Here is a 21,441-nt window from a genome sequence, read left to right as displayed (position 1 = left end):
AATCATAAAGCTGTTGGTAGATTTTGGAAAAAACAAAACCAGAAATTACCACGTCTGTTAATTGATTAATTAGACTGATATATATATATATATATATATATATATATATATATATATATATATATATATATATATATATAGTTAGTGGGAACAAGAATGTGCCTTGTTATTGCAAAATTTTGACCTGCAATAAATATACAAAGTGAGGTAAAGCTCTTTCCCTTTTTTCTTTTTTCATTTGATTATTTGCATTTCTTTTGTCTGTTGACAAAGGGTGTTATATCGCTTGCTTCCTTCAGCTGAGAGGAGAATGTGAAACCTGAATTGAGTAGCGTGGTCTCTTAGCCCCCTCTCTCCTTTCCAGACTCAGCCTTTATGCCATATGTGGGTTTTATTTAGTGGCTTAGAGGCTTTCTGTGCAATGGACAAGTGATGTTAATAGTGCACATATGCCAGAGGACTGTTTTAGTTTTACGACTCTGACATAAGACCATTTTGATTCAGGAAAGGCTGAACATAATTCATCCAGCACTATATATAGCAGCTCGCTATGTATTTTATTAATAGCAAAGAGTCTCTCTTTCTCTTCTGTCTATGCTGTCCTCTCTATTTTTTCTCTTTCTAGTAGTGATGGTAACTTTATTTAGCATGTAGTACATACACAATATGTTCTGCTCTGAGTGCCTCTGCGGTTTGACGGGGCTGCTCACCTCATATCTGCAGTGCCCGTTGTCATAGCAACTGCCGGGGGCTGCTGGTGGTACTTGGTGGTCGAAGGTGTGCTGAAGTAGAGCGGTGTTGACCAGAGAGATGCTTGGGGTCTACTTGGGACACAAAGTGAATCACAGCTTGGTCCGTCCTCACCTTTCTCCTCCTCCAGGCGAGTGAATATTTAATGAGGATGCTGGGAGTGTTTTATCCATTTAATCGGTAGAGTGTGGCTTCATTAACAGCATGACATTTGTGAAATCCATGCTCGACTCCTCCAGGGACTGTGTACAGTATTGTTTAGAAGACAGATGTAAGTGGTGTTTAGAAGACTTCCTGTCACCCTGTGAGTGCCTGGTTGGTCAGTCTGGTCTTCAGAATGCACATGATTTGTTTAAAAAAAACAATTAGTTAATTTTTTGTTAAAATTATGTACATTTTTACATTTAATGTCAGCAATTTTGTGTGTGTATCTCATGTGCAAGTACAACATCTTTATTATATGTCAGGATTACCATGGTCATGTAAAACATATCAGGCAATTAAAAAATTATGATTTGGGGCTTTGAAAAGTCATGGAAATTAATAAAATCTTAAAAAGTCATGAAAAAAATCATGACATTTCTGTATTAAATAAATGTTTTCTGATTGTGCTCAGCTTTAATAAATTTCATTGACTACATATTGTTCTCTGTGAGTGCAATCCCTATTAAATGATTTTCAAAAATCCTTATAAAGTAATCACAAGCAAAAAGGGGAGAAATTTTGGAAAAGTAATGAAATTCATGGTTCCAAGTGTATGGGAACCCTGATATATCTTAATATATAAATCTGTATTATGTTGGCCAGTGGCCACCCTGCTCTTCATATCAGAAAGAAATATTTTACTATTGCATAGTATATTAAAAATGTAATATGAATATAATAATAATAATAATAATATATATATATATATATATATATATATATATATATATATATATATATATATATATATATTTAATTTTTATTTAAACAATTTCAAAATATACGAGTTCAAAAAACAAGCGTAAATGTAAAATTGACCTAAACTAAAGTTGACCAAAAAGAGAGACATATTTTAAGTATTTAGAAATATTTTGATTTTTAAAACATTCATTTTCGAAAGTTTTTAATTTATATGAAAGCCCTTGATGAGACAATTAATTGTCACAGCCCTAATACAGACAATTAATCATCATAGACACAATTATTTGTTTCACAATTAATCGTCAGCCAAATTTAATAGTATCAGTCCTAGTATCAGCCATTAAAAATGTGTTGTGTTTTTAAGTCCACTAGCATGCTTGTCTGATCTCAGATCAGTTAATTTGACTGTTGGGTGTTCCTCAGTGAAGGGAAAGAGTGTGATGTTTAGCGGCGGCCTGTTGATTCCTTTGCCGGATCCTGCAGAAGCCTGATAGTGGGTCCGGCCTCTGAACCAGGACAGTGGAGGTCAGACCGTAAGCTTGTCTACCCTAAGGGCTTCTGACTTCCCGGCCCACTGGAGGGGGGAGAGTGTGTGAACGTGGATACCAGGGCCGCAAAGGCACCATGGCAGCGACATCCTGCCCGGGGAGGCCGGGCCCTGTCCGTCCTGGTTCCTGACAGTGGGCTATCTCTGCCGGGCCTGTGGTTCCTTCCATTCTAAAGGCCATTGTGTGGAAAAGGGCTGGGCCAGGAATGACTGGTTCCTGTTGGGCTCGATCTCTCGCTCAGCCAGCTCCGGTCCCACTGACAAATTCCTCCTGTTTTGTTTTGCTCTCACTCCCTCCCTCTCCCTCTCTCTCTCTCTCTCTCTCTCTCTCTCTCTCTCTCTCTCTCTCTCTCTCTCTCTCTCTCTCTCTCTTTGTACTATTCAGTCATAAGGATACCAAAAGTAACAACAAAATTAATGAGAGTGCATTGTTTTTATCATGCTTGCAAGGCAGCACTGAATTGGTATATTTCTCAAACTTTCTGGTTAGGGATTGTTCTAAACCAATGTAAGTTTTAACATGCAGAAGAATGAAACTTCTGCAGTTAATTCAGCAACAACATACTGTACAGAGTCCATTCTAACTTTTTGTTGTAGATAATTTTATCCATATGTGTGCTATCTATTTTGTTTTTGTAAACATTCTACTCTTTAAGGCACTTAACATTAAAAGTTTCTGAAAAATCTGAAAATGTATCTCAACTTTGTGGAGACATAGCTCGTGTGGACGCTTCACACTATTCTCCGCGGCATCCACGCACAACTCACCACGTGCCCCACCGAGAGCGAGAACCACATTATAGTGACCATGAAGAAGGTTACCCCATGTGACTCTACCCTCCCTAGCAACCGGGCCAATTTGGTTGCTTAGGAGACCTGGTTGGATTCACTCAGCACACTTTGGATTCAAACTCGCAACTCCAGGGGATGGTGAATTTACCTAAAAGTTAAACATATATTGGATCCACTTTATATTAGGTGAAACCCAACCATTACCCTTAACACTAACCCTAATATAAACCCTTTACTCTACCCTAAATCTACCTGTTCCTCAACCTCAGTGACAGAAAATGTGAATCTTGTAAGAATTTTGTACAACAACACAAAGTTACACATTAAGTACATTGTATTGTATGGATTTTAATGTTAGTATATAGTAGTTAAAGACACCTTATATAAAGTGGGACCTATATTTTTCCAGACTTGCAAGCACTAGTATTTCTGTGAGCAAATGCAAATACATTTGTATTTTTTATTTTGTTGTATCTACAATATGTTTGCATTACATAATCTAACATATGCTGGGACAGCTGGTGTCCTCCCTTTTGAAAAAGGAGACAAAACCCTTCTAAAGCAGAAACATCTTTTTTTTTTCTTCAGTGTTTGCTGTTGGATCTGTCAGTTTGAGCATCTGGACTTTCTTCTGAAATTTGAACAGCTCCTGATCAGGATTTAGAAACGTGCTAGACAGAGATGTAGGTGTGCGGGAGTTCTTGTTCGTTATCGAAATGTCTAACCAGACAGACACAATGAATCTGTCACTCGCTATGTGTTTTTGTATTTTGCATATTATTAGGGTGTAATAACTGAAGTATGTATTACTAGCACCACCTAGTGTGCAAAAACTAAGGGATTGGCCAAGCACCAACATCTTCACATCCATCTCTGTTTTATTCATGAGATGATACAGAATTAAAAATATCATCAAACTTTACAATATACAATGTGCCTAGTGAAACATGCTCTGTTCTGCAGTGAGGAAAAGCAGCTTGGCTGTCAGACAGCTGTGGACTGGGCTGAGAGCAAGGCTTGGCACTGGTCCAAATGAAAGGGCTGATTTGTGAGTGACGACATGCTTTTCATGAATCAGCACAACTCCCTGTGTCACTCTATACTGCAATACAATTCAAACAAGCCACAAATTCAGTTATAGATTGATATACAGTATTAGCCAGGCCAATTAATTGCCCGATTTTTGTCCATTTGGCATTATTGGCGTAACTGTGTCCCAGTGGCCAATTGACAAAAGTGGTCAGTTCCAAATCTACTAACATCAATGTCAATGTCAAAGACAGTTTATCGATAAATTTATAGATAAATTAATGTTTATTTAAATAAATAAAACAATTGTGTACATCTTAACTGCTGTCATTAAATTTTATTTATAGCCTATTTTGGCCATTGGCCACCGTGCTCTTTAGATTAGCTATTAAAAATAACGTATAGGTGAACCAATATGGATGATAGTAGCACCCTTTAAAGGACGTTAGGTCTGGTCTTTGGAGAGGGGGATCATTTTGCCATCATGGGGGGCTCGAAGGGGGACCATTGAGCTTGATTGGCATGTACTCTGTGGAGCTGCCATGCTGAAAAGGTGAATTGGGAAAGTCATGAATAGCTGCGGTACACAGATCTGGCCCCGGCCTCAGCCACAGCTTGCTCTGGGACTCAGGTACAGCAGAATGGACAGATGGCCCTGGATTGGACACACATACACACACTCACACACACTCTTGCTTTGCTTTTTTTCTTTTCTTCATGATGCAGACCTACAACACTAAGGTAGTTCAAAAGTGATGGTGCCTACATGCACCATTTGCTACAAATATTAAAACACACAAAATATTGGTTCACATACGGAAAACCGGATGGAACATTAGCTTATGCATAACCCTGTTTCCACATACATGTCCATTTATAATCATACAACATATTCTTACTTTGCTGTCTCCAGTTTATGGAAGATTTCACCATGGCTTTAGATTACAAGTGCAAACATTAATCACGAGTGGGAGTAATTGATCAACAGAGACATTTCTTTTGAGTTTTGAGCTCTCACAATTGGCAAGTTGCTCATGTGACTTGCCTGGAAATATTTGTTTTAAATTTAAAGTGTAATTTTTTCTATTAATGTTAAAATACATTCTCCTATTCCTTAATATTGAGAGACTACTAGAAGTAAACCATTCATAGGTAGATTTCCCCAAAAATTGTAAACACTGTGATTGGCATGTGCTCTCTGTGGCGCTTTTAAATATTGATCTGTTTGTTTGAACGATCCAGGCCACCTCGACACAGCACCATTGGCTTAACACATAGTGTGAGTTTATCTGTTTGAGCAACCAATGGCAGATGGAGGGTGTATTAGGTGTTATGTTCCACGCATGTTTTGTGTTCGTTTTCATTGTTCTGTGCACGTTAGTGTACTTTGCACGTGTTGGTTGTTGTGCTCATTGTCTTCTCTCTGTCTCTAGCTCCCTCTTTCTGCTCGCAGGTTGCTGTAATTGGCTGAGTCGAACGTCAGTCATCGTTAAGGCGGCACTTGAGAACTAATTGGAGGCCGCTGGCTGGTTTTAAAAGGATGGCGCGTTCATTCATGCTCTCTCTGTAGCGAAATGAGTATGTGTATGGCTCTGCCTGTGACTTGAGTGGTGTGCTATGTGTTTTGTTCTTTGTACTTTTAGTACTAGACATGTTATGTGAGCTTAGTTCTGATGTGTATGTCTACCTTTTCATTTGCTTGAGATATCGTTTAACAACGGACATTGTGGGAAGAGAACGCAGGTCAGTATATCGCGATATACACTGCACCCGTAGCAAATGACTGTCTAGACACACCAGGTAAGACGTGAGCACCAACCCCTGTATTTTTGTTTTGTTAGGTAGTTTAACTAGGGTGCCGTGTGCACCGAAGTTTTCGGTTTATTTTCTACCCTTTTCTTTGGATAGATCAGGTTTAGATTAGGGATTGTTTTGTTACATTTCGTTCTTTTCTCATTTATTGTTTATTTGTTCACCTACTTATTTTGTACATAGCACACCTTATTGTTGTTCCTTTGACTGGATTCAGTGGCTTCGGCTTGTTGTAAATTAAGTCCAGTTTATCTTTTCCTTCAATAAGACCCTGTCATGTATTTTTCCACCACATCTCACCTTCAGCAGTACGTCAATATATAAATGTTACGGTATCTGCCCTAGACCTTTTAAGGTTCGTAACATAGGAAACAATGTTTATTTTTGTAATTTTATTTGGTGATGCTAATACAGTAAAATTACACATTTCACCTTAATTTGTTTCTTTTAATTATTATAGCACTTTAAAGAATATATTGTTCTAGAGCTGCATTTGAAAGAATAGTGTCTTACAAAATGTGAGCAAAATAAAGGCAACAGTGGCAAGAAGAAACTCTCTAAGATGTTAAGCAGGAGGCTGTTCCAGAAAGCAAGTTTAGCATATCCTGACACAAACTCTGAACTCTAGGTTTATTAAACCAAGCATTGGTTACTGGTTCCAGAATACCAGTTTTGGGTTAGTTCACTCAACCCTGAGTTTGAAACTCAAAGTTTGTGCATATTCACTCAGAAAGGTATTCTCAGCAGATGCAGAATCCATGAGTCACCATTGAAACAGACTTTAAGAAGAAATATTGCAGTTACGCAGAACTTGAAGTTTAAAATTACTGCCAATGAGCATTAATAGTGATAAGGGCTGCATCGGTTTAGGGCTGAGAGTTTGTTTGGCGGAAAGCATACTGAATCAATGAGTGAGTTTTTAAATACTTAAAACTATAAACATTTTACAGTACTTGTAAAAGCCTAATTCAACATTTATGTTAGACCTCTCTCGCCCACATTATTGTTGAATAGGTTGGCCATTATATTATTTGTTTGCACTTCATAATAGGTATTAAACTTAATATTCTATTAATATAATAAAAGCCTAGATAGGTTTACATTATTTGTTTTATTTTAAGGAAAAATGTTCTGGTATTTTACCGTGTACTGTGCTTTTATTTTCCCACAGTTCTTTCATTTTTAATACCATTTGATGTAACCAGTTTAACATTTGGGTTTCTAAAAACTAAGCATCATATCATGTTCCATTTCCCACAGTTGCTGAAGGAGTTTTGTTTTAATAGACCCTCTTTCAATTATACGTAGGATCTCCGACAGTTGTCATCAATATCCTCTCCAAAACGGCAAGTAGCATTACAGTGTGCTGAATTTGCTAAACAACGGTGTCATGTCCTAGCGCTACAGTACATCAAACAAGCCATTTTATTTACGCTGACATCATCGCACAAATCGTTGGATTTGCGATTCAGAAACAGCAGCATCAAAGTTGTATTTAACATCCAGCCTCTCCCAGACAACACAGAGCATGAGCAAATTGAGCAAAATGCTCATAAGTAACAAAAACATGCTTATTATTCTCTGGTTTAATGTCGAAATGTAACCAGTATGAGCACAACACTTGTTATATGCTGGTAATAACGCTGATGTTGTGTTGAACTCTGTTTCCCCCTGTGTAGGGAGAACAGTATCTGACGGTAACATTCTCCACTGTCAGAATGTGTTCCCCCATGCATAAACCTAAGCATAACCCTTCCCTACCCTATCCTAAACCTAACCTACACTACCCTACCTACCATAACCCCATAATTCATCGGGGCTAGGGTGGAACAGATTCCGATGGGGGAACATAATTCGATACAACACTGGTAAAGTTTACAGGCAATATGAAACGGGAGAAGAGGCCATAATAATTGCATGTGCCGGTTTTTGCTCATATAAAATTATATTGGATTATGTACATATATCATAAAATCAGAGGTCAGGTACCAATAAAAAGCATTTAAATAAATGTGATTTCTTCCCCAAATCTTACGTTTTTTTATTTTTTGTTTTAAAGTTAAATTCAACAGAATAAATTAAAGCATTGATAAAACTTTTATTTAGTTCAACGGCACTCTTGCTTTTGAGAAACTGCTTAAACATTATTATTATAATGATTATTATTTTAAATATATAAATTATTTTAAATATATGTGAATAATACATTTTACTATACAGTATTAGCATACTCTATTTATATCACAAGTTGAATCAAGCTTTTCAGTTTGTGTGTTTTTGGTGGTAGCTTCAATCCTCCGGATAAGCAGTTGTTGAAATGGGCCAGTGATTATCAACGTGGAAATTGCTGCAATTTAATTATATAAACATACTCTTCATGCACTACACACTTCACAGTGAATAAGGGCTCTGTCCTGTCACCTTGTACAACACGCACAGCACAACTGATAATTTTAATGCAGTAATTTTAGCGGCTTCACACATTCACTGTAAAGCACGCAGCACATGCCGACAGAATATTTAATTAAATTGCATTCTTTTGTGGTTTGATAGTCAAACTAGGACCTATCAAGATTTTAATTGATTAATGGTGCAGACATTTTTCCCCAAATATTTCAAATACGTGTGTAAGCATTTGAAAGTAGTCTTGTGTCTGTCAGACAGCATGCCGGTATCGTATTGAGTCGGTGTTCAGTACTACTGGTACTGCATAAACACTGGTATTGTGACAACTTTTTTTATTTTAGGATCTACTTTGAACCGAAATACTGGTACTTTTGACATCCTTACCACTCATTCTGAGTAAACTTACCAGGTTTAGTTGCTGAACTTGCTTTTGGGAATAGCACCAAGATGAGGAAGTTACCATGGAAGATTCTGGCATGTTGACAACAAGTACAGTCAACATGAGATGAAAACATACTGTAACCACTTTCATATCAAACATGATGAAATCTGAATGTTTCACCTCTGAACGCTATATGTTTCCTGTGTTTCATTCCTGAATTTAATATTTTCATGTGTTTTCTGCTGTCTGAGTGTGTTGCGGCTATGACAGTAATTTAACAATTTACTCTATCAATTCGTACCCTCTTACTGGGCAGTTGTGACCTTTGGGGTTTCTGTGAGAGACAGCAACATACTGGCTGGTCTAATGACCATCTCTCCTTCCACAGTTCCTTTGCGTCCTCGTTCTGCCTCTCTCTCCCTCTCTCTCTTTCTATTTTTCGGGCTCATTTCTGCCTCTGCAGCTCAGCCACCCTGCTTATGAACTGATCATCAGAGAGCTCTAATGGCTTCCAGCTGTGTGAAAAATCAAGCCCTTTAGGTTGGGTTGAGGATTAGACAATGCACAAGAAAAACAAGAATAATTTGAGATTTATTTTCAGCGTCAGTGTTCTAAAAAAGACATCGGTTCCCCCATTGTCAACTCCCAGAATAGGTCAAAGTGCTGGGTGAGTGGGGACACTACATGTCTCCAACTCTGTCGCCCTTCCCATTGGGACCTTCACCTTGTAGGAAAATACCCTGCTGAATAAACCTGCAGATTATTAGCTTTTCATGGAGCTTTCGAAGATGTCACATATTCTGGTGCTGCTGGCTAGCTCCTTTGCTTGCTCCTCCAATGCTAAACAAAAACAGTTGTTCCAATGGAATCCCCTCAACACGCTCTTTCGCATTGTCTTCTTTCGACTCTTTCAGTCTGTTAATGCAGCCAACTCTTAAAGCAGGGATGAAAATATATTCTCTTCACACTGACTCTGAAAGGCTTGTCAGATTGGTTTAAGAGGAGGGAGGGGATGGAAGAGAATCCCAGAAAAGCCTGAATATTTAGTTTGCTATGTGCCTCTCAATAAAATCATGGATGTAGCAGCTCTTCGGAAATGTACTTGCTAAGATGCAAGCGGAATAGACAGGGATTGGCTTTATTGAAAACCCTGAAAACCCTCAAAAACTACTTGTTAAGCAGCCTTTTTTATTATGCACTTTATACAATGGAAGAGTCAAGTTACAAAGAACCTCATCGCTACAATGATCTGCTCATCCATTGTGAAGATTCAGTGTAGCTACATAACACTGCCAACACAAAGGTCACTGCCAAGCCAAGCAATTACCATTGTTCAATGCTACAAATTTGCTTGTCAGAGTTCACCAAACTTGAACCCCATATAAAATTTGCGCATGGAAATTTTTCACCACCGTAAGCCCATCACCACTTTTGCTGTACTAAGATAAATGTCCACGTCAAAAAATGTAGTTTGAAGACCGTTTCAGGTCGTTTACACCATCTCATTGACACTAAAACGTTGTTTTCCTCCATCAAAACATTTGGAAATGCTCTCCATTAACGCATACTTTGGTAAACGACGTAACAAAACTGAAATGTTTTCAAATGAAAATGAATTAGTGTAGATGTGGCCCAAGCTTTTAGTGATAGTTCTAGAATTGTTCAATTATGTTTATGCTCTTGAAAGAATAGTGAGCATAATTCTGCTGAAAAGACCAGCATTGCTGATCACCAGCTTATGTTGGGTTTTGGGTGCTTGTCCCCCAGCAAGGGATGCTGCTCTGGTGATGACTCTAACAGGTTTTTGCTGGCGAAAAGCATGGCTATGCTGGTCTACCAGCTAGACCAGCACCAAACCAGCACTAACCAGCATAGACCAGCCTGGATTTGTAGCAGGGCAAATAATATGCATTTGAAAGTATCAGTCTGTATTGCAGAGTTGTTGTCCTTAGACCTTGTAGCTCAATATAACTTCTATCATTTTGATAACTGCACTGCATTTAACTTCAGTTTTTAAAGCTCCAGGAAGAAAGCTAATGAGAAAATGATGCATTGTTAGAGATTTGGTAACATTTGTAATTAACCAGTTAAACAAATCAACTTTGTTTGACAGAACCAGTAAGAATTCTTTATTGAAGGTAGACACATTTTTTTTAATTATAAGTAATCTGAGTATTGTGTTATTGTCCATCTCTGTGAGACAAAATGCATCTTTGCGAACGCTTTTTATGTTAAAGCCACACTTAGTCCAGCCCCCAGTGTGGATAGATGGGTTGGTGGCAGATGCAGAAAGACAGAGAAGGTTCGCCATTAAAGAGGGAAAATCTGTCTCTCCACCCCTCGTCCTCATCCTCCTCCTTTCACTCTCCGAAGTGTTTCCTCCACATGGAGCTCATCTGCTGTTTAAGGAGGCTGGGAGAAATGCCACCAACCTGACAGGGCCTGAAAGCCCAGACATATGTTAGTCACATGCGGTGATGACAGTCTGGGAGGGGAGAGAGAAACAGCAAATCTGAGAAAGACAGCAGAATAAGAACTAGTGTGAGAGTAGGGAGGGGGGAAGATCGCTACTCTAGAGACTTAAAACACAGCAGCACAGATGCATGCCTTTGTTGGATTCTCCAAATTGATTTTTATTGTTTTTAATGAGGTTGTTCCCGCCGTTTCTTGCACAAAGAGGATGGAGGGAGGGTGATGGATGCAGGCAGGGCTGCCGGATGCCATTATTTTGGAAGAATATAAAGCATTCGAGCATCAACATGGTGAATGTTTAGATAGATAAATCAGGAGGTTGTTAAGTGAAGCTGATAATCTCAAACATGAGCAAACACACTGTCAACCTCAGATAAAAATTTTCTCATTTGATCTAAATGGAGTAGTAAAGTAAGAACTGAAACTGGTTAAGCAGAAACAGATGTGTTTGAACTCAGATTGGCCAGGTGACCAGAAGTGAGTTGTTTTTGCAAGAGCATTCTTAATTCAGAACATATGAGACGAGACATTCATAGCACATTGACCTACACCATACATTAATCTATCTATTTGTCTGTCTGTCTGTCTGTCTACCTTCCTGTCTGTCTGTATGTCTATCTATCCTGCAAACCCTCTTGCTCTCTTATGCATGCTGTGTTGTGTGTGGCTGCCGCACGTCAGCTGGGAGGGGTCAGCAGAGGAGGCGTGGAGCATGTGTGCACATTTGCATGAGGTCTAGCTGTCATTGTCTCAGTCCACAGGCTTCGTGAGTAAGTGTGCAGGATTGCGCGAGGCCCCAGCGGCCACACGTGCCCTCGTTAGTGCAGGGCATCCCTGGAAGCAGAGCAGAGCAGAGCGAGAGGCAGGTCTCCATCTGGCCCCTCTCCGGCTCTCAAGGCAGGCAGACAGGCGGCTTGACTTTCTCCCACATTTTGAATTGGTCACATAGCAGAGAAAGACGGAAAAAGATGAAGTTACAAGAAAACAGGCAGAAATAGAGAGAATAACCGGAATTCTGTGATATCTGGTTTGGTCCCATCATCTATGATGCCAGGTGAGATTGGAAAGCTTTGAAAGGGTAAGACTGAGGGAAATTGTGTACACATGTATGTTTAGATGCAAGTATGTGGAAGTACAAAATAATACTATACAATGTTAAATGCTGAACCAAATGAACATTGTTACAACTCTTAATGCTGTTGTTGCTTTTGTTGGCTGCTGATGGGAAAAAGAAGCAAATCTGCAGAAAACATATTCCAATAATGTGCTGTTTTGTTGTTGTTTTTCCTTGTTTGCATTTGTGATTTGATTATGAGTTGTGTGAGATCCGCTGAAGTTTTGTATGTGGTTAGTTGACATAACATGTCCATGAACTTTCTTTTTAATCAATATCAAGATGTTAGTTTAAATTGTATACAAATGTATAAGGGAACATGTATAATTTAGGACCTGTAACTGGTCACCATGCACATTACCATTTTTAATAAATGTTTGCCTTGCATAGGTCATTTTAAATGTACAAAAAAAAAAAATTATATATATATATATATATATATATATATATATATATATATATATATATATATATATATATATATAAAACATATTCCATGTAGTCTTTCAGTTACTTTAATATGAGGTCATAAACAAAATGCAAAATGCTGGTTAAATACTTTTAGATGGATTTTAGCATGTCACACATGTAAACAGTCCCAAAAGTATTTCATGTGAACAATCCATATACAGCTGAGGCCTCTCTCTGATTGGCTAGAGGAACGCAATCTCTACCTGTCTAACTGTAAAGTGGTTTCTAAGGAACATCAGAGGTCTGTTTTTGGAAGAAAAAAATTAAAGTAGAGAAAAATAGGAGTGAAGAAAACAGACTGAAAGAGAGAAAGTATGAGAGAAGAGTTGCAGAGGGCAGCTGGCATGCTGTGTGTGTGCAGGCTGCAGTGCTCCTCTTCACAGATGGTGTTGTGAGGCAAGCTCTGTTGGCACTGCTGCTCTCCTGTGTGCCTTGGCCACTACCTCTCCGCCAGCCTACCCGTCTGGTGCCCAGCTCTCCGTCTTCCCCTCTCCATCCATCCACTCCTTGTTTCTCTTTCTGTTTGCATCTAAATTTGCACATGTAACATTGTGTATGGAACTATGCTACTGTTGTTTCTTTTTGACTTGTTACTTTTACTGTAAGTTCTTCAGTTCTGAATTTGTGCTCCCTATGTGTTAAAGTTATAGTTCACCCAAAAATGTAATTTCGGTCATAATTTACTTACCCTCATGCTGTTGAAAACCCTTATGAATTCCATAGAGCACAAAAAGAAGATGATGGACAAAATAACAGTTTACTTTCATTGTATGGAAAAAAGATGCCTTGAAAGTGAATGGGGACTGAGGTTGTCAGTCCCAAACATTTCACCTTTCCCAACATGAGGCTGAGTAAATGATGACAGTTTTAATTTATTTTTATTCAATGCATGGCAGCTGGTGGTCTGGTTTCAATGTGGTGGTGGTCTGGTTTCACAATGTTTACTTTTCAAATGGGTGCTTAAAACGTGTTTGTTAATATGTGGCTTTGTGTAAAGTTTGTGTTTATACATTGTGTGAGTATGTGTATAATTGTTCTGGGAAGCCGTGGAAGAAGCAGCTTTAAGCAGACACGTGTGCCAGGTCAGGGACACTTGAGCAGAACTGACACTGGGTTATTTCGGACACCCATCTTCACTGGAGCTACCGTTCCTCCAGGCAGCCGCCACAGACAATCTGTTCACTCACTGGCAGCGTGCCAAACACTGTGCCGTCCATCTGTGACAGGGACTGGAGCTCTCGACGCAGAGCAGAGCTTGGCTCGTTCCTCTCCGTCTGCAGTTTGTCACTTTTCTGTTAGGGCGAGTGTTATCGATCTAAACATTTCTAATGCACTTTCTCCATTCACAATATTTTGCTTGCAGGTTATGCTACTGTAAAGAGATAAGGTAATTCTCTTGAGCAGTATGGAAGCAAGGCTCTCCATTTTGTTGCATGCTTGTTAAGAAGAGTAGTTATTTTTGTACAATACGTTTTTAACGCATCTAAGTTAGCAATATGTTGTTTGCAGATTGTGCTACTTTATTGTTGTTTTCTTGGGTATTACTGTATGGAAATATGACTCTCAATCATCTCAAGTTTTCAAACACCGTGTTTCTAACTCTGCATTTATCTATCTGTATTTCACTTGCAGCTTATTTGCCTGTAACAAGAATAAAGGTTGTTCTCTTTTGGATAGTATGTAAACCTTTGACCTAAGTTTAAGCATTAAAGACAGGCTCTCCAGAGTGTATTTAGTCATTAAGGAGCCACTCAGTGATGGCAGCCAGTCGGTTGAGGGTGCAGTCATTGCCTGGAGCTACGCCTCGGTTCCCTGTACTGAAAGCCATTAGCAAACTGCGGCCAGTGCCACAATAATGCACGCAAACACACACACACACACACACACACACACACAGAATGGGTGGAAGTGCCCTGATGTTAGGTCATTCACCACTAACTTCTGCATCTCCTGCCTGCCAGATGTGACTCAAACCATTTTAAGGTCTCTCGGAGGGGAAGGGAGAAAGAGAGAGAGAGTTTTGTGTATCTGCACAGTAATTGGGAAGGGGAAGGCTTAGGCTAGTTGTTTTTTAAATCTGGTTCTACTTAGTAAATCTCTATCCAGAACTGTGTTTCATAAATTATCGACATATTTTTCTGCGCAGTGGACTTAACTCACTCTAATTTTGAACACATGGCTTCTGTCATGTGATATTTTCAAAACACTGCAGACAGAGGTCCCAGCAGAAATAAACTGTCATCTTGCCGCCAGGTCTGTCTTTTTCTCGAACCCTCCTCCCCCCCTCATCGTTGCCTGTCAGTTATTCCGTCATCACGTAGCTGTGTTTTCATTTAGAGAGAGCGATATATTATTAGCTCACATTTTTGAGTGTAGTAAAACAGCGTTATGTTAATGTTAAACATGAGCCTCTTTATTATCTGCTGAAAATTGATTTGGCATCCATCGCCATGGGCTCGACTCGTCCTAGCATCAGAGACTTCGCCAAGCGATTGATGCCAAGCGTGGAGAGACGTCTATTCATAGCTGCGGCAGCCAGTGAGAATAAGTGGCTGAAATGAATAAAGTGAATAAATTGATAAAGGCCTGCAATTTGCAGGTTTGAGTGGTGCTAAGGGCAATGAGCAGAGAGCAGAGGTAATTGCAGTCTGCTTGAGTTGGAGGAGAGGACAGGAGCTGTATATGGATATGGTTGAAGTATCTAATGTATGTTCTTTCTGTTCACTCAGGTTTATTGTTGGTTCTTGTAATGGTAGAATAACTTGACATTTGAATTCAAATGATTCTCAGTATTCTCATGAGTACGTTGTGATGTGGGATCTTTCAATGGTTTTCAATTTTGACTTTTAGGTGTAAATAGTGCTTGACCGATATGGGCTTTTATTTTTATTTTTTTAAAGAGAACAGGGTGGCAAGTGACTGATATACTGTATATACAATTCAATGATGGCAAGTGAAATTGCTACACAAAATTGCTAAACTGAAATATCTCAAACTGTGCTCAAATCTTCCAAGATACTTGATCTGTCTGTGATCAAAAGTCAGAGATTTTAAAATTAATTTGATTTGACATCAAATTTTTCCAAGAACAAAGTATCTGAGCTATCTTATGCATTCATTGTATTGCTTTGTAATCTTATTGTATGTCAACAACTGTCATTTGTGCCTATTTTATTTCTCTTAAGGAACATTAGGAGAAACCTCTGCTCCAAAACTGAAATATTTAGGAGCCAAATGGCTGTTTTTAGTTGCCAAATTAAGTTGCCAATAAGTCGAAGAATAATAAAAGACAGCTGATATCTGATTAAGCCGCCAATGGTTTTAAAAAATCTATGTATGTGACCTGCTCCATCATTTTGAGTCACTTTGTCCCAGAAGTGACCCAAAATGATGGGACAGCTCACCTATATTATATACAGTATATGAAGTGTGTGTATATGCAGTATGTATATATATAAATATATACTAATACTTATTATTAATACAATTATCATTTAATTATTTTTAAACACTATTAAAAATCGTATTTTATCTAAATTACACAATGATTATTAATCGACTTTATAGACATTACAGTTTTATCGTCTGTTAATGCTGATATTCTGTAAAGCTGCTTTGAAACGATGTGTGTTGTGAAAGGCGCTATACAAATAAAATTGACTTGACTTGACTATACAGGGTACACATAAACATACGCTCACCGTCCACTTTATTAGGTACACCTGTACACCTACTTATTTATGTGATTATCTAATCAGCCAATTGTTAACTACAATAATCATACAGATATGGGTCAGTAGCTTCAGTTAATGTTCACATCAACCATTAGGATGGGGAAAATTTTTTATCTTAGTCATTTCGACCATGGCATTATTGTTGGTGCCAGATGGGCTGGTTTGAATATTTCTGTAACTACTGATCTCCTGGGATATCTAAATATCATGGCTCACACTGTGTTTGTTGCAGTCTGGGGCTCTGTGATGCACTGATAAGGAAATTGTAGATCGATACATATCAATGATATTTTAAAACTGTTAAATTAGCAAATGCTAAATATTAGCGTAGCAGTGTATGGCCATTTTCCAAACAGTATTTTTCCAACCTTGAAGGTCACTGCAGTAAGTGCACGCCACTCGAAGGGTCATTCCAGATAAAACATTTTCACGAAGGGCCCTTCCACAAGACTGTTAGCGAAGGGCGCATTCATACAGAGCTCTGTCTTTCAGATTGAATAGGGCATAGGGATGATAACTTCGATTGGAATTTGCCCAAAGTGTGAATTTGTGCATCCGTCAATTAAAATCTAGGCACGATCAACGATCACAGATTTAAGATCAGCTAATTGCGATCGGTGGCCAATCTATTGGTGCATCTCTAGTTAATGGCTTCTTTTTCTGGCCATGTGACATTCTATTTATGTGCTATTGTTTTCACCTAACAAACTTTATTCAATGTGTGACTTTAACCTACACGCTGCTAATGAGGGACACAGTGAAAAAAAACACAGACGTGTTGGTGAATAGCCAGTTAAAGCCATGTGTCTAGGTGCTGAGCCATATTGCATCTTTCTCTATTCCTATCTCTCTCTTTCTCCCCACTTTTCAGCTGGCATCTGCTCATGCCAGGAAGCTGAGTGAGTCATTGACTTGAGAGTTGGAAGAGCTTCATACTAGTGCTTGAGAGCACTAATCTCAGTATAATAGGCCTTTTATAGAAAAATACTGTAATTCTGCCTCTCTAGATAAGAAGTTGGTAAATAATTATTTACTGTTTGTTCAAAAGATGCTGGAAATTGCAGTTATGCTCGTAGTGTAATTGCAAAACCTTCTATGTTACCATTTCAATTATGATCATCTGTTTGTAGATGAGGCAGGAGTGGAGATTACAAGTGCTTTTTTAAATTTTCATTTTTGTGAGATCCCATATGAGGTCTTACTCTTTCACAGCATTTAATTTTTTTCTTTACCTTTTTTAAGCCTGGCAATAAGACACAGCACAAATCTGTGCATTTTCAACCGCTGCATAACTGCAGCAGTGAATCACTTTTATTGTTCCTCCTCACTTGTTTTCTTCCTCTGTTCTTCATGCTGACAGGGCCTTATTTCAACAGATGGTTAAAACAGACATTAAGATAAATCCATTTTGAAGGAGAAGAGGAAAAAAGAGTCTTCAGCCCTTAAACACTGTTTTATTGGTCAGTCTTATTTCTTGACGCAAGACCATATTTTGAAATTGATCAGCAGATGGCTCCCAGTCCACCGTATTTACTGCTGAAATGTTTTGTATGCCTACACTGGGAACGCATTATACCACATTATTGGCAAACTGTAAAAGTAACAGTATCCACTTAGACCAACACAACTGTCATCAAAGTGGGTAGCTATAGTGTGAAATTACTTTCTTTTAAAGGTTACCACTGTTGGTAACCAGATTTGTGGTCTCATTACTGGTCTTGATCTGGGTCTGTGTCTCTTTAGTCTCTTTAGATCTTTGTATGCATCTGCGCCTTGGATGGTCTAGTCTTAGTCAGAATCTGGGTTTAAAGGGTCCTTGTTTTGGTCTGTATATGGCTTTTAGGTGGTCTAGTATTGGTCTGCATCTTAAAGGGGCTGGTCTTGATGGCCTTATGCCAATGGGGCATTATTTTAGATGTTTTAACAAGACACAATGCAAAAAGTGTTTTTGTCTTGTTTTCCAGTAAAAATATCTAAATATCCTTAAAACAAGATAAATATACTTGACAAGCAACATGATATAAAGTCTTATTTTTAAAGGAATCTGGCCAATTTTGTGATGATTGTGCTATAAACAAGAAAAAATTATTTGCCAATGCGATAAGACAAATATGGGTCTTGTTTTCTTGTTGAGTAGCCTGAGGGGTCTTGAAGGGTCTTGTCTTTGTCTGGATCTGGCTCTTAGGGGGTCTGGTATTGGTTTGGATATTGGAGAGTCTAATATTGACTATAACACTGTTGGTAACCTAAAATGTAATTTATGGGAACCTTCAAGAGGGGGAATAATGGTGAGGAATGAGCTGACTGAAAAGAGCATTCTCTTTAAATATCAGATTGCACAGGTTGCTGTGCACAGCAGCGACTGGTGGGTGGGTGGTTTGGTAACTCTTGAGTAAGCACAGACTGATGCAGGTCCCTTCAGTATGCGCTTCATTTGATGGAATGGAATGGAACGTTGGCACACCACCTGATTTGGCCTGGAAAACAACTGCGCTTGGGGAGAGACCTTGAAAACTGAGGGCTGGGGGGGAGAGTGAGTGAGGGAGAGAATGAGACGGAGAGTAAAAAAGCAGTCCAAAGGGACAGGCTGTGTTGCTGGGAGAATGAGCAGAATAAGTGCCGGAAATTAGGTCCAGGAGGGTGGGGGCATCCATACATCTTCCCTGACAAGCAAGCAGGGTTTGATGGGCCACGCTCAGTGCACCTTTCCATCTGGTGGAGATGATTGCATGGTGCATCAGCGCACACAAGTTCATAATGTATTCATGCCGATGCAAAGCTCTCTCCCTCCCCCCGTTCACCCTCAGCCTCGGTTACCTGCGACACCATCTGAATTCCAATTATACGAAGAGTCAATGTTGTCTCTTACTCGCCACATTACTAACGGGCCGTTCACACTTAACACGTGTGTGTGTGTGTGTGTGTGTGTCCGTCTGCTGTTTTCCATTATTTTTCTTTGTAAACGTGCTGGACGGATGTCTTTGACAATTTTGCCGCATGTCACTGTTTATTCTGCACGTCGCGCAGAACTAAAAGTTTTAAAATGCGTCTTAAGACACCTGCATTCTGTTCCATTCATTGTGCTGCATTTATCTTTTCTTAGCTCAATATTCTATTTGGTGTGAACAGCCACCGTCGCCATCGCTTTTCACACTGCTGTCTGTCCAGTTAGATGGCTTCACGTGAAATTTGCACTCTTATCTTGCTTACATCACCTCACAACCCTCAGTCTGATAAGTAAATGAAGAGTCTTGGCCACCTCTGAGGGGGAGCAGGCTAAAAGCAGCTGTCTTTTCAGCATTAGCATGCAGCTGATTTGCTTCCTGTGGCTATGGCACATCATGCGTCACATTAGTGGGCACAGCTTTTCTCTAAAGAGCAGAGTGTCTACTTCACTCCAAGGCACATTCCTATGTGTTTGTGAATTGACACTAGCATGAATTCAATGCTTGTCCAGGCGGACTAATGTGCTGATTAATGCTGGTTTGGTTCTGGTCTAGCCAGTGAAACAACAAAATGTAGCTGGTAAAGCTGGTTGACCATGGTCTTTCTGGTGGACTGCATCTTTAAAAATAAGAGAAATATACTTTAGAAACAAAATTCATAAGTTATTAAAGAAATAGTAAGGCAGAACGACTCACTGACTGTTCACTTTCAAAGCATACCAGCATCCCAAGTTGGGACCAGCATCCAAAATACAACATATGCCATGTTGGTCTTTTCAGCAAGCTAAAAATCCTGAAATCAAATAACTGTGTGGATTTCTGCATTACCACAGGCATTACAGAAATAGTCTGAAATAGTTGAGTCTGATATAAGGCTTAATTATCACAGCAGATTAGATTTCACAAAGCTTCTCCTAAACTAACTCAACTAGAAGCTCTATCTGCTGTGTAGGAGGATGAATCAAGTTTCAACTTTATCGTCTTAAAATGACACAAAGGCAAAGATGCACTGGAGAGATCCCGATATTAAATTCACAAAGCATTTGAATGTGGGGAAAGTTTCTTCAGAAACATCCTACATGGATTGTAATTCCCTAAAAAGACAAATTAAATATATTATTTCTGACCTTCTGACCCTTTTTCTCATGTGCAGCTTGTGTACACACAGATGCCTATTTTCACCACCCAAGAATAAGCTGAACATTGCCGCCTGTGCAGTGAGTGATGTAAGGGATATATAAGCCATACAGAATTGTTGATATTAAATTAACCACACACAATACACAATATTTGTGCACAATATTTATTCAAAAATAAGAAGAAGAACTAGAATTTTACCATTTTCAAACCATTTTATTGTTGTAATGTGACAGAAATATATTAAACATGAAAAAAAGGCATATTTTATCTATCTGGAATTGATTGGTTTGTGAAAAGTGGCCATGCTGTAAATATAATTCAACAGAAGTGCTACTTGGAGGATCAATATCTAGCTGACCGCCGAGCTGCTCTTTGATTCACCTTACCAGTCGTGAACATAAAAATCTTATGTTAACAGCATGCATGACTAACAGTTTTGATTCTAGAGGCTAACTAACTTGACCATAAATGTGAGGGTGTGACTCAGTACTACACAAGTTCTGCTGCTTCTGGTTTGGTGGTCTCATTAAAAATAGTATGAAAGTTTAAAATTCCTCCTTGACTTCTGCTGTGTCTAGGCATGCATATTGCCAATATAAGGAAAACAAATATAAGGAAAGCAAGTAGGAGTGCCAGTCACATACTGAAAAGATATTCACTGCCACTGTCAGGTCATGAAAAATGCCCAGACGTGGAGTGAAGATGAGCGAGTCTGTGCTTTCTAATGCTCAGTTTGACATGCCATTTAATGGCGATCCATATTTCTCGAGAGCTCTTTTGAAAAGCAATAAAAGACCTTGCCCAACAGGAAAATGGAAAGCACTTCATCGTCCTTCCTGGGAGCCACATTAAATCTCTTGCTGCATCAATATCCGTGGTGACCCACCTAATATTCATCTGTGCCGCTCCTCCACCAATTTCCCGTACTGAAAGGCAAGGTA

The 21,441-nt window shown here is 39.0% G+C and overlaps 1 protein-coding gene across 5 annotated transcripts in view; it reads left to right on the top strand.

Moving 5' to 3' along the window:
- The window catches only part of LOC127620210 (protein CBFA2T1), a 95,170-nt gene that overhangs the window by 37,664 nt on the left and 36,065 nt on the right, over positions 1–21,441 (top strand). Inside the window, exon 1 of one of the 5 annotated variants that reach the window (XM_052093348.1) lies at positions 11,866–12,150. The exons of 3 other annotated variants lie outside the window; for them this stretch is intronic. In XM_052093348.1, the coding sequence (XP_051949308.1) occupies positions 12,141–12,150 (10 nt within the window). In that variant the 5' untranslated portion in view covers positions 11,866–12,140. Of the gene's footprint in view, positions 1–11,865; positions 12,175–21,441 lie in introns of those variants that run through there. One more of the 5 variants, XM_052093350.1, reaches the window with a different exon arrangement.

This window comes from Xyrauchen texanus, chromosome 26 (assembly GCF_025860055.1).
Source record: "Xyrauchen texanus isolate HMW12.3.18 chromosome 26, RBS_HiC_50CHRs, whole genome shotgun sequence".
Classification (NCBI taxonomy): domain Eukaryota; kingdom Metazoa; phylum Chordata; class Actinopteri; order Cypriniformes; family Catostomidae; genus Xyrauchen; species Xyrauchen texanus.
The sequence above is the reverse complement of the archived record's forward strand: the minus strand, read 5'-3'. Positions and strand labels throughout refer to the sequence as shown.